This window comes from Leucoraja erinacea, chromosome 4 (genome assembly GCF_028641065.1).
Source record: "Leucoraja erinacea ecotype New England chromosome 4, Leri_hhj_1, whole genome shotgun sequence".
Classification (NCBI taxonomy): domain Eukaryota; kingdom Metazoa; phylum Chordata; class Chondrichthyes; order Rajiformes; family Rajidae; genus Leucoraja; species Leucoraja erinaceus.
The window spans coordinates 16442485-16455981 of NC_073380.1; the positions used below are offsets into that span (position 1 = coordinate 16442485).

General features: G+C 40.9%; 1 protein-coding gene across 32 annotated transcripts in view; it reads left to right on the forward strand.

The window, feature by feature from the left end:
- clasp2 (cytoplasmic linker associated protein 2) overlaps positions 1-13497 on the forward strand; it is a 322540-nt gene that overhangs the window by 221099 nt on the left and 87944 nt on the right. For all 32 annotated transcript variants that reach the window (XM_055633767.1, XM_055633768.1, XM_055633769.1 and 29 more), the window contains 2 exons: positions 6-250; positions 333-396. In XM_055633767.1, coding sequence (XP_055489742.1) covers positions 6-250; positions 333-396 — 309 coding nt within the window. The remainder of the gene's footprint in view (positions 1-5; positions 251-332; positions 397-13497) is intronic.

The window sequence follows — 13497 nt, forward strand, 5'->3', positions numbered from 1 at the left end:
TACAGAAAAAGCCAACAAGGAAAAGGTACGAATCATATGGAATATACTCAGACGATGATGCCAATAGTGATGCATCTAGTGTTTGTTCTGAGCGTTCGTACAGTTCTCGAAATGGCAGCATCCCGACGTACATGAGGCAGACTGAAGATGTAGCTGAGGTCCTTAACCGCTGTGCGAGCACCAATTTTTCTGAACGGAAAGAGGGCCTGCTAGGTTTACAGAATTTATTGAAGAACCAACGCACATTAAGGTAGACAAATGAATCAAGTTTACGTTAAGTTTAAAAGTGTGTTGTCTTGTAAACTGATCGAAAATTATTGTCTTCTCCATAGTCGTGTTGAATTGAAAAGATTATGCGAAATCTTCACGAGAATGTTTGCAGATCCACACAGCAAGGTATGCCAGGGTAATTTTGCCTTATCTTTTCTTTCTCGATTTTGCTTAATATCAATATTAGTTTTAAGCCTCAACATTAAAAAAACCTTGTTACAGAAATTTTAAAAAATTGGCCTAATGTCAAATTCTCCTTTGGATTTTGCATGGACCATAATCTCACGAAATTCAACGGTAGTCATAATATCAATAATATTAGTCAATATCAGTTAATATCAATATTATTATAATAGGCATCAATAGCATGCCTAAGAAATTTAACTTTTGGATATTTTGCCAATGCTATTATTTTGAAAGTGGGGGGTCGAGATGGCCTGTTTCCATGCTGTAATTGTTATATGATTATATGGTAACTTTTATTGAAACAATTGTGAAAAAAACTACCAGTTTCAGCTGCCACATCTTTGGTGTTTTAAGTTTTAAACCTCAGGTTTTTTTTTTAAATAGACATCAAACATTAAAAAAAACCTTTGCAACTACAAAATGTAATTACTATTGCTATATTTTTTTAAGGAATGTAATTGGCCTAATGTCAAATTCTCCATTTGGATTTTATTTTAAATGAATATAATCATCACGAGGTTCAAATGTTGATGGAAAGCATATTTTTTTTAATTACGAGGTTGAATTGTTTCTGTTGATTGCAAAGTTGAACATGAGTGTAGTTTCAGAACGTTTGAAAAACGAATGTCATAATCTAATCAAAACACAGTATTATTCATTTTAGATGTCAATCTTTGTATAATACAGCTAACCTAATTGAATTAATATTCCTCCTTTAAAACGATGGATTCTAAATAAGTTTGAAGAGCAAATGGGCCTATTTCTCTTTAGTGAGGATTTCTAAAGGGAAGAAAATTGATTGCACTTTAAAATGTTGTCAATATCTGATAATAGTTTTTATAGCACATTAAATGTTCCGTCTTAATTGTAAAATATATCCAAGAGATGCATTTTTAAGAATTGACTGGAAGAATACATCGCTCCTTAGTTTTGGGGAAAAGCTTTCTTTGATTATATTTTACACTTTGGCAGTCAGTATAACGTTGTTCAATGAACATTTCACACATCGCTTGGTTGAAACACTATTACCTTTGAATCATCAGGTTGTATGTTGAAGGTCCATTTCAGCAATTGGTCATATAATTTAAGTTGAGACCTCAGTGTAACACTGAGGTAGTTCTGTACCAGCAAACTGCCATGTTTCAGAGGGAAGATTACATCAAGGCACCATTTGTCTTCTGGGGTAGAACCAAAAGCTCCTGAGGCATCTTTGATAAAAAACAGCGGAGTTCTCCCAGGCAGCCTGACAAATAGTTATACAGATCAACGTAGAGCATTGAAATAGGTTATTAGGTCATTATTTATTTCCTGGTCGTGGGAGCAGTAGTGAGCTCCTGTGTTCTCACTTTACATGTGTTCTCATTGGTGTGACGGCGATGACGAAAGCACATCTATTTTGGAAATCTCTTCACAATTTCTAATTACGATATTTTGGGATGACTCAAATGCATGAAAGATCCTGAATAATTGCTATAGTTTCTGTGGTTCATTTCTTGTTGCTGATGGACACCAGATTTCTTCAAACGCAGAAAGTCATCTTCTTATGCGTGTTTTCCATGACCTCCATCTCAATGAAAGTCACATGTTGAAGGTCTCTCAAATCTGTAACCCTGCTCTATTCTCCTACCCCCCTGCCGTTATTACCCCCCTTGATACCTCCCCCCCCGCTACATAGTTTAAAGACCTCTCTACTGCCCTAGTTATATGATTTGCCAGGGACCCCAGTCCAGCACCGCTCCAAGAAACCAAACCCTTATTCCCACACCAGTCTTTGAGCCAATGCAATATGAACATTTTTTTCACAAAGAGTTTAAGTGTGAGTCTAGCTATGGGAAGCATTGAGTTGATGTTGGATGGATCACCATTGATCCTTTATGGTGGACCTCTAATTTTTTGTCACTATCAGAAGCATTAAGTTTACATCTTCAATTGAGAGCACTGGTTGATTGAAATAATCTGTAATTCTGGAGAAAAAAAATTGACGTTTGCTTGGTAATTTTGTTGACTACACATTTTAGCACTAATTCATCATGGGTTCCAATGCAGGTGTGTGGCAGGTGAGAGGCTGCAAGTTGGTACAGAAGGTGGTCAGAAGACAGGATAGGCAGAAGCGCAGCAGGGAGGGAGGCAAGACTGTTGGTTTAAGTTACATTTATTTCAATGCAACAGGCCTGATGGATAAGACAAATAGGTATGTGTGGCTGGGAAGTTATAGTAATTGCACAAACCTGGCAAAGGGAGGGATAGAACTTGCAGATTAATGTTGCACTACAGAGGGATAAAACACGGAGGTAGGGGTGAATGAGGAATCAGCTTGCTTTATTGATTGAGGTGAATGTCAATGCAGTTTTCCATGATGACATTACTGACGGTTCGTCCAGTATGAGTGGAGTTTGAGGTGTAAAAAGGATGGAAACAAGGAATTGCAGATCCTTGCAAGCCCGACCTTCTGCTGCATTTCCGGACATAATGGAGGCTTCCCTGGTGTTTCCTGGCACTGTACTCGCTATACCTGCCATCCTCCCTGAGGTGGGGGATTCCCCTGCAACTGGGGATTCCTTTACAATCAGCAGTTCCATTGCTGTTGGGAGATCGCAAGATCCATTTAAATGGATTACTTGTCAGTTACAGCACTGATTTGTGCTTTTTTTTAATCCAAATAAGTTCAGAACTGCTATATTTGATTTTTTGTCATTGTGCTGCTGCAAAATGTCACCACAGAAGGGCGCCATATTCAAGGAGGTTTATAAAAAAGGATGCAAAGTGCTGGAGTAACTCAGCAGGTCAGGCAGAACATGGTGATGTGATGTTTTGGTAGGGACTGTCGTCAAACTGAGTATAGGGGTGGGGGAAAGCTAGAAGAGAGGAGTTCTGGACAAGGCATGGCAGGTAATGGGTAAACACAGGTGAAGCAGGATTTAGGCAGATGGTTGGACGGCCAGTAATGAAACGGGTCTCTGGCAACCGGAGACCCGGGGTCAATCCCGACTACGGGTGCCGTCTGTACGGAGTTTGTACCCTCTCCTTGCGTGGGTTTTTTCCGAGATCTTCGGTTTCCTCCAACACTCCAAAGACGTACAGATATGTAGGTTAATTGGCTTGGTAAATGTAAAAAAAAAATTCCCTAGTATGTGTAGGATAGTGTTAATATGCGGGGATCGAAGGGCCTGTTTCCGTGCTGTATCTCTAAACTAAACTAAACTTTAGACCAGTGAGCCTAACATTTGTGATGGGTATGTTACTGGAGAAAATTACGAAGGATAATATATATATATATATGCATTTGGATGGTTTTGCATTGGGTGATTTTGCAGATAGTGAAGATGGTTGTGAAAAGTTGCAGCAGGGTCTTGATCGATTGCCCAGGTGGGCAGAAGAATGGTTGATGGAATTTAATACAGAGATGTGAGGCGTTTGCATTTTAGGACGTCGAACATGGGCAGGACCTACACAGTGAATGGTAGGGCTCTGGGGAGTGTTGTTGAGCAGAGGGATCTAGGAGTGCAGTTGCATGGTTCCTTAAAGGTGCAGTCACCGGAGTGGATCAGTCAGAGCATTGAGTACAGAGGTTGGGAGGTCATATTGCAGTTGTATATGACATTGGTGAGGCCGCATATACAGTATTGTGTTCAGTTCTGGGCACCATGTTATAGGAAAGATGTCAAGCTGGAAACGGTACAGAGGAGATTTACGAGGATGTTGCCAGGATTAGACGGTCTGAGCTACAGGGAGAGGTTGAGAAGGCTGGGACTCTATTCCTTGGAGTGCAGGAGGATGAGGGGTGATATTGTAGAGGTGTGTAATATCATGAGAGGAATAGATCGGGTAGATGCAGAGTCTCCTGTCCAGAGTAGGTGAATTCTCGTGGACAGCGCCTCCTGCGAGTGTGGGGACCCAACACAGACAGTGGAGCACATAGTCACCAGTTGCCCCAAACGAACAAGGTCTGATTGACCTGGACGATGACACGTTGGCCTGGCTCGCCTCAATGGAGCTGCAAGTCTAAAAGACATTCGACAGAAGAAGAGGTAGGTGAATTGAGAACAAGAGGACATAGGTTTAAGGTGGAAAGGATTTCATAGGTATCTGAGGGGTAACTTTTTCACATAAAGGGTGGGGGATGTATGGAACAAGCTGCCAGAGGAGGTAGTTGAGGCAGGAACTATCCCAACGTTTAAGAAACAGTTAGACAGGTGCATGGATAGGATAGGTTTGGAGGGATATATGCCAAATGCGGGCAGATGGGACCAGTGTAGCTGGGACATATTGGCCGGTATGGGCAAGTTGGGCCGAAAGGTCTGTTTCCACACTGCATCACTCTGACAGAGGCTGAATAGGGATAATTTTGTACATGGGAGATTGTGATTGTTTTTTGAAGAGGTAACTAAAAATGTTGACGAGAGCAAGGTCTTACACGTGTCTATATGGACTTATCAAAGGTTCTGCACTGTGGGCTGCTCTGGAAGGTTAGATTGCATGGGATACAAGGAGAGCTAGCTAACTGGGTACAAAGTTGTCTTCATGGAAGGAAGCAGGGATGGTGGTGGAAGAGTTCTTCGGACTGTAGGACAAGTGGTGCGCCTGTGTGATTAGCGCTGACTCCATTGCTGTTTCTCATTAATATTCACAATTTGGATGAGAATGTGCAAGGCATGCTGTGTTAAATTTGCATAAAGTGGGCGGTATGGTTATATAGTGAAGATGGGGAGAGCATAGGACCCTTAAGACATCAAGTATTCATCAATGTGTGGAGCCGCTGGGGATGAGAAGGTCATTGAATATTTCTCCTCTATTTTTACCACGGAGAAAGACATGAAGACCCGGAAACATGGGACAATTAATGACATGTGTTGAGGATATTCAGCAGGACAGTCGGAGGCTGGACATCCTAAAATGGATGAAGGTAGTTCAATCTTCCAGGCCTGATTAAATATATCCATGGGCACTGTGGGAAGCTAGAGTAGAAATTGCTGGTGCCCTGGCTGAGATTCATGAGTTATCATTAAATACAGGTGAGGTGCCGGAAGACTGGAGGGTGGCAAATGTTGTGCCCTTTAAGAAGGGCTGCAGGAAAAAGCCTGGGAACTACAGGCCAGTGAGCCGAACATCTGTGGTCGGAAAGTTACTAGAGAGTATTTTGAGGGATAAGATATACATGCATTTAGATGGACAAGGGCTGATTAGGGATAATCAGCATCCTTTGGTACGTGCGAGATCATATCTCACAAATCTGATAAATATATAATACGGATTTCAGCAAGGCATTTGACGAGGCTATGCATGGTAGGCTGCTCAGGAAGGTTAGAGTGCATGGGATCCAAGTAGAGATGGCTGAATGAATAGAGAATTGGCCACAGGGAAGGAAGCAGAGGGTGATGGTGGAATGTGCAAATGTTTTTCAGACTGGGGGCCTGAAACTAGTGGTGTGCCTCAGATTTTGGTGCTGGGTCCATTGCTGTTTGTTCTCCATAGCAATGATTTGGGTGAGAACGGACATAGCAAGTTAGCAAATGACACAAAAGTGAGTGGTGGTGTAGGTAGTGAAGATGATGTCAAAAATGGCAACAGGACTGATCGATCGGGAAGGTGGGCTGAGGAATGGTTTGCCTAAAAGGCCTGTCCCACTTTCCTGAGTTACTCACAAATTCTCCCGAGTTTTCCCATTGATTCAAACTTGGAGATGCCAGCCGTAGGTACTCGGGGTTATTTTTTTTACTCGTGGACATTTTTCAACATGCTGAAAAAACGTCCCGACTTTTCCTGATGCCCCGAGTACCTACGGCTGGCATTACAAGCTGCTACAAAATATTTAAGGACTCGCTACGGACATTCTCTCTACGGACATTCTCCGAGTTTGAATTAAGGGAAAAACTCGGGAGAATTCGTGAGTAACTCGGGAAAGTGGGACGGGGCTTTACTCTAGCACCAGCATCTGCAGGTCCTTGCTTCTCCTTTTCCTTCATTTTAATCCTTTTTTAATTGCTTGCCAAATAACCTGAAATGATGACCCTTTATCCAATCTGTCAAGCTAAGTTGAACTTGCCAAAGGTTGAACAAGTTAGGTCTTTATTCTTTGGAGCGCAGAAGGTTAAGGGGGTACTTGATAGAGGTCTTTAAAATGATGAGAGGGATAGACAGAGTTGACGTGGATAAGCTTTTTCCATTGAGAGTAGGGAAGATTCAAACAAGAGGACATGATTTGAGAATTAAGGAACAGAAGTTTAGGGGTAACATGAGGGGGGACTTCTTTACTCAGAGAGTAGTAGCTGTGTGGAATGAGCTTCCAGTGGAAGTGCTGGAGGCAGGTTCGATTTTATCATTTGAAAATAAATTGGATAGGTATATGGACGGGAAAGAAATGGAGAGTTATGGTCTGAGTGCAGGTAGATGGGACTAGGGGAGAATAAGTGTTCGGCACGGACTAGAAGGGCCGAGATGGCATATTTCCGTGCTGTAATTGTTATATGGTTATATGGTTATATGTCAAAATCTTGTAAATTTCATTTAGATTCCCCTCTTTTAAAGACTAATGAGTACAAATATAGTTTCCCTAATCCCTCCTCACATGGAACTATCTTGTATGCTGTGTTCATTGAATAGCTGCCACTATAAGTATTCAATATGGATTTTGCATTGTTCCTACCAAGAGGTTTAAAACCTCACACCTATACAAAGGACTATTCCATTGGAACCTTCTTTCTGCATATTCAATTCTCTACCTTTTTCCCCCTGCTTTGAATATTGTAACTTGTACGGGCCAAAGTTCTCTGGGTTTCTACAACCTATCATCCATCATATGTGATTGTTGCATAAGAGGGGTGCATGAACCATGTATGTCTGTTTTCTTGTGGGAATTTCATGGGAAATCATGCTCATATTTTTGTCTTTTTCCTCCTCCCAGCACCATAATCATCAATGAAGTGGCCTATTGCTATGCAATCTTTGGCAGGGTCATAGGAGGTTACCTTTTTATTGGAACTTTGCAGCGTTTGAGAAGATTAGCAAGGGGGAGGAGTGAAGCCATTTTGTAATTTCAACCCAACCAAAAAGGAAGTTTTGATAAATGTGCAGTGCAAAGACAGCACAGTATAAATTGAAAAGAACCTGCACTGTATTTGCATAAATCTGTGATAAGAAAAGATGTTAAATATGCTTTCTTCCCCATAGGTATCTTACCGATGGCAACTAATTAGTCTGTTTATCTTTTTTTTTGCATGCAAACCCTTGTGTTGGAACTCTCAATAGAGAGTAAGTGTGTTCAGCATTTGTTGGAAGCCTATTTGCATGACAAAAATTAACCTTTTGCACTGCTGATCACAGTACATGGTACTCTGGAAGCCTGAGTATTTTATTCAACACTTGTTGTATAAATAAGAACCAGTAGTTAATTTTATTCCAATATTAATAATGCAGTACTCTACTAATGAGCTGGCATTGCTTGTCTTGTGTTTTTGCTAAATCATCTTTGTATTTTGATGTTTGGCACAGAGGTGGAATGTTTTCTATATGCCTGGATATTCTTAGGTGTTTAGAATATATTACATTGCACTGGAAGCATGTGGTCAAAATAGTGCCAGGGCATCCCATCTTCCCAAAGTATGTTTAGCCTTTTTGTGTATTACATTTATATTGGGACAAATGATAAGTTTGGAATTTAAGAGAGAATATTTTAGATTGGATCCATGCAAACATATCTTCATATATAGATATCTAATTGAGAAATTCAGAGCCATATATTTTGCCATAATAGTCAATAAATGTAGAATTAATACAATTTACGCCTATTCCATCGATTATTTTGGCAGATGTGAGGTTTTAAAGTTGATGGTGTGGACAGAAGAGTTATCAGTAAGATGCCTTGTAAATAAAATGAAATAAAATAAAATAAAAATAAAATAAAATAAAATGAGTAAATAAGCTAAGAAACCAAGAACCAAGATTGACTTTCCCCATTTAGTTTCAAGACGATCAAGGATCTGGAATCAAAAATTACTTTGAATTTCAAATTGCCTTTAATGATTTCATTGTTAAATGTTTGCCATTCAAAGTTCAGTTCCATTCATTTATTTATGTGTGTGAGCTTTAATTTTACATATGTACTATTACAGCATATTCAGCCATAATTCCTGTCATTGGCAAGAAGGCAACCAAGTTTTATATTTTTGGAAAAGGTGTTTTAGAATGGCAGTCTCCAGATTGTCTAATATTGCTTCAAATCCTCAACAAAGAAAATGAAGCTATCATAGTTTTTAAAAGCTTTCTCAGATGTGAAATTGTCACTTCTTTCCTATGATAGATCTGTATAATATTAAAACCTCTCATTAGTACTTCATCAATGGACTGGACTGTTGGCAATGCTTCTACAACTTATGACCTGCTCTCTACAATTCTTTAACAGAAGCTGTGATTCTCTCAGTTTTGGTTAAAGTAATTCTCATGTAAAATTAATTGACGAAGAAAAGTTTTTCTTAAATCTAGATGCATAATGTTAAATTTAAAAGAGAATATGCCAAAAATATATTCATGACTTTGCACATGGTAAAATCCATTCTCTGGTTATGGATTATGAACTATAGTTATGAAAATTGATGTGGAATTCCTGTGTTAGGACATAAATCAAAGTATTTCAAACATATGCATAACATTGATAAATGATTGCAATCTTTAATCAGCAAATAATAAATAACCATTAATTAAAGATAAAACATTTCCTTTTGATCTCACAGGATCACCTAGGGCTTATTATAGAATTTTGTTTCACTCCTTGTTTTTTATTCAATGTTTGAGTTTCATCACTGATCAGGTAATTTTGGGTTTGTTGGGAGATCCTGGTTTTGAACTGCCTGAAACATTATTCTTCATATATGCCAATTGTCTCCATTACCTTGCAGGTGAATAAAATTGGTAGTTATGGCATACAACATGCCGTTATTGTAACTTTGTTTTCCAGCGTTTGCATTGTTTTGGTCTATGTGTTTAGTACATCTTGTCTTAACGGGACATTGGTTCTCCTTTTATTGTTTGAGGAAACTTTTCGACGCACCAACGAACTGCATAATCATTCCCAATTTATAATTTAAAACCTATTCATGTTTGTAGCTGTACTCACTTTCAGTATTTCATTGGGTCTTTGGTGTGAAGGTAGTTACTGACCTGTTTACGGATGGGCATTCTTTGGATTTTGGATGTCACTACATTTTCAATCCCTCAGTACTGTTTTGATCTAATTAGGCTATCAAATGTTTGATGGAACACTATCAAATGCGTATTGTTTCTGCATTTTCAACATGCGCTGTCTTCTCAGAGCACCACTATACTTCCCAATTTCCTTCTTATGTGTCACCTTTGCTAGTATTATAAGCGCTTCCCTAGCTTTAATATCTTTTGTTGGAATAATTGGGAGATCCTTCTCCAGAATTCTTTTTGTTTCATACTTGCATAGACCTGAAAATATAACTTCATTACTTTTTGCTGTGGAATTGGTCAGACCATTATATCCTCTTAGTTTAGTTTAGTTTTAGTTTTAGTTTAGAGATACAGCGTGGAAACAGGCCATTCGAAACAAGATCGAGTCAGCACCAACCAGCGATCACATTAACATTACCCTACACACACTAGGGACAATTTTACATTTTATACCAAACCAATTAACCTACAAACCTGTACGTCTTTGGAGCGTGGGAGTAAACCGAAAATCTCAGAGAAAACCCACGCAGATCACGGGGAGAACATACAAACTCCGTACAGACAGCACTCGTAGTCAGGATCGAACCTGGGTCTCAAATTGCACTGTACCTTAATTGGTACCTGTGACAATAAACTGACCTTGAAACCTGGGTCTCTGGCGCTGTAAGGCAGTAGCTCTACTGCTACGCCACCGTGCCACCTCTTCTGATATATGCATGCAAGTTTAACTATGTTCAGAACTTGACCAACCGAATGTGATCTGATTTTACTATCCATTGGATGCCATGGTTAGTACACAACAGCAGCTAACAGACTGGTTGGCACGCAACAATAGCGTTTCACTGTACCTCGGTGCATGTGGCAATAAACTCAACTCGACTCCTGTTTATTGCAATTCTAAACATCTGCAACCAAAAGTAGACCTAAGTTAAAGATAAATAAATTTCTAGAGTTGGTAGGTAGCCAAATAATCTGAACAAAGATGATCCATTCAGCCGATACTATGCTCGAGGAACCTGACAGCAAGTCCCAATGTTTCTCAACCTCAAACTCTGTCGAACAACTTTTATATGTACTGTCATGCACTCTCAAGAATCAAATAAAAGCATACACAAATGCAACATGATGTTCTCGGAAAAAACCCACGGAGATCACAGGGAGAGCGTACAAAATCCGTACAGACAGCACTTGTCTCTGGCGCTGTGAGGCAGTAATTGCCGCTGTGCCGCCCAACTAAATGCACATTTTCCCTTCCCTTGATTTTTTATTTATGAATTTGTTCTTCAATTGTTCCGTAGGGATTCTATATGATTGAAGCAATTATTGGCAAAGCATAAAAGTCAGAGAAGAAAGTAACTTTTATTTACTTACTTCCATTCATAATTTTCCCTTGTGGATTTTTAGAATAATCTGTGAATTTCATTTATAGACACCCCAAAATGTAGTGTACAATACCTTTAATACTTGCACATGCCACCTTATCTGCATTGCATGAATCTCTATCCTATTGCTTCACAATTGTTATTCAATATTTTTTCTTTCAATCAGTCCATGCTTTGTTGACTTTTTTTGCTAGGAAATTTCAGCTCAGGAATTTACTTTTGTTTGTTTTGCAGAAAAATAATATCTTATGCTACAGTATACCTCACTTGGTATTTTATAACTATGCAGACCTGACCGAGTGGTGTTAATGCCTCAGGTGGTGCACACATTTTTTTCACAAGATGAAATTGCTACCTATTTTGTGCACCTGTATATTGACATTATTAAGATGTTGCATGAAGGGCCCTTCTAATGCTTGCAAGCCTGTGAATCAACATTCATATAAACCCCTTATTGTTGATTTACCTGGAAGAATTTTATCGCGGTTTTTGTTGACATTTCCTCGTTATATTGAGCTGTGGAAATTTTGGTTAGTCTAGTTTTTGGTTTATAGTTTGAGTTTTGGGGGGGGGGGGGGGTTGAAACGGGGTTTGCAGTCTCTCCCTGCGGGGGAATGCGACCTTTTTGTCGTATTCCCCTTCTCTGCCTCCGTCTGCGCTGAGGCCTAATGGAGTTGACGACCTCGAGGCTCCAGAGGCAGAGCCCGTCAGGACTTGCCCTGAGCTCGCTCCCATGAGGGTGATCTGGCTCGGGGCTGGAAGAGGTTGGGACGCTCCCGCGAGGGCGGCCAGCCCGAGGGTGGAACGAGGCTCTCGTCGGTGCGGCCGAGCTCGGGGAGGTGCGGCGCTGGCAGCCCGAGGGAGGTTCGGTGCCCATGTCGGGGTGGCCCGGCTAGAGGGAGAAGCGACGCCCAAGTCGGGGCGGCCCGGCCCGGGGAAGAAGCGACGCCCATGTCGGGGCAGCCCGGTCCAGGGGAGGTGCGGCGCCCATGTCGGGGCGGGCCAGCCCGAGGCTGAAGACGGTGCGGGAGGGTGGCTGGGACAGTGTTCTGGCGGTGGTGGCCTGAGTCCGGGGTTCGGCCGCGGGCCAGCGGCTGCGTCTGCAGGACTCGTGGGCGGCAGCTTCAACCACGGTGTTTGAGCCGCGGGACTGATTTATAACATCGCCCGGGGGGGTATCGCCTCAGCGCAGGGGGAGAAGAGGAGGGAAGAGACTGCAGACCTAAGACTTTTGCCTCCACCACAGTGAGGAGAGGCTGGGTGGACTCACTGTGGTGGATGTTAATATGTGTTTATTGTTGTTTTTATTGTATTATATTATATGTATGACTGCTGCAATTTCGTTCAGACTTCGGTCTGAATGACAATAAAGGCTATCTATCTAATCTAAATGAAAATAAATCACCTGCTCAGTAGGATTGTCTGTATTCTGCTAATGAAAGAAACATTTTGTAATGTATCATTCCGTGAAAGCTGTATATTTGTGATTGGCAATAAGTGTGTAGTACGGCATTTATATTTATAATAACGTTTGAATTCTTTTGATCAAGCATATTGTGTTTTATTAGAAAGGGTAATAGGGCATATTATCACTCTGGTCATCAAAAATGCTTACTGTAAGGGTTTCACTGAGTAAATGGAAAATATTTGTTTTAAGAATGGATTTGGGGTTTTAAAGAATTTTGCTGTTTCACCACTCTGTGGCCACCACATCCAGTTGCCCCCCTCCCAAAAAACACCTCAGTTTGGGAATTTAAATCTGTTGAGGATTTACGATCAAATTTGGTAACTGATTGATAGCACAATAGGAATGTTTTCTAAGGAATGGTTGAAGGATAATAGTTGGGCATGCTTGTGATGGAACTGGCAGTCTGTCTGCCAGATCTGTCTGACTGAGATCAATGAGGACAAGTGCAGAAGACTGGAGGGTTGCTAATGCTGCTCTGTTATTTAAGGAGGGCAGCAAGGAGAAGGCAGGGAATTATAGGCCAATGAACCTGACATCAGTGGTGGGAAATTTTAGTTTAGAGACAGCATTAAAACGGGCACACCGAGTCCATGCTGACCACCGATCACCCGTTCACACTAGTTCTATGTTATCCCACTTTCGTATCCAGTCGACATAGGGCGGCACGGTGGTGCAGCGGTAGAGTTGCTGCCTTCCGGCGCCAGAGACCCGGGTTCGATCCAGAATGCAGGTGCTGTCTGTACGTAGTTTGTACATTCTCCCCGTAACCACGCACGTTTTCTCCGAATGCTCCACATGGATTTGTATGTGGGAAATCATGTATTACAAATCAATGATTTTTGATTTTTAAGAGATCACCAAGTGGATTGATGAGGGAAGGACAGTGATCATTATTCATATGGACTTTAACAAGGCCTTTGAAAAGGTCCCGCATGGTGTCTGGGAGATTAGATAATATGGAATACAAAATGAGCTAGCCAATTGGGTTTAAAATTGACTCGGAAG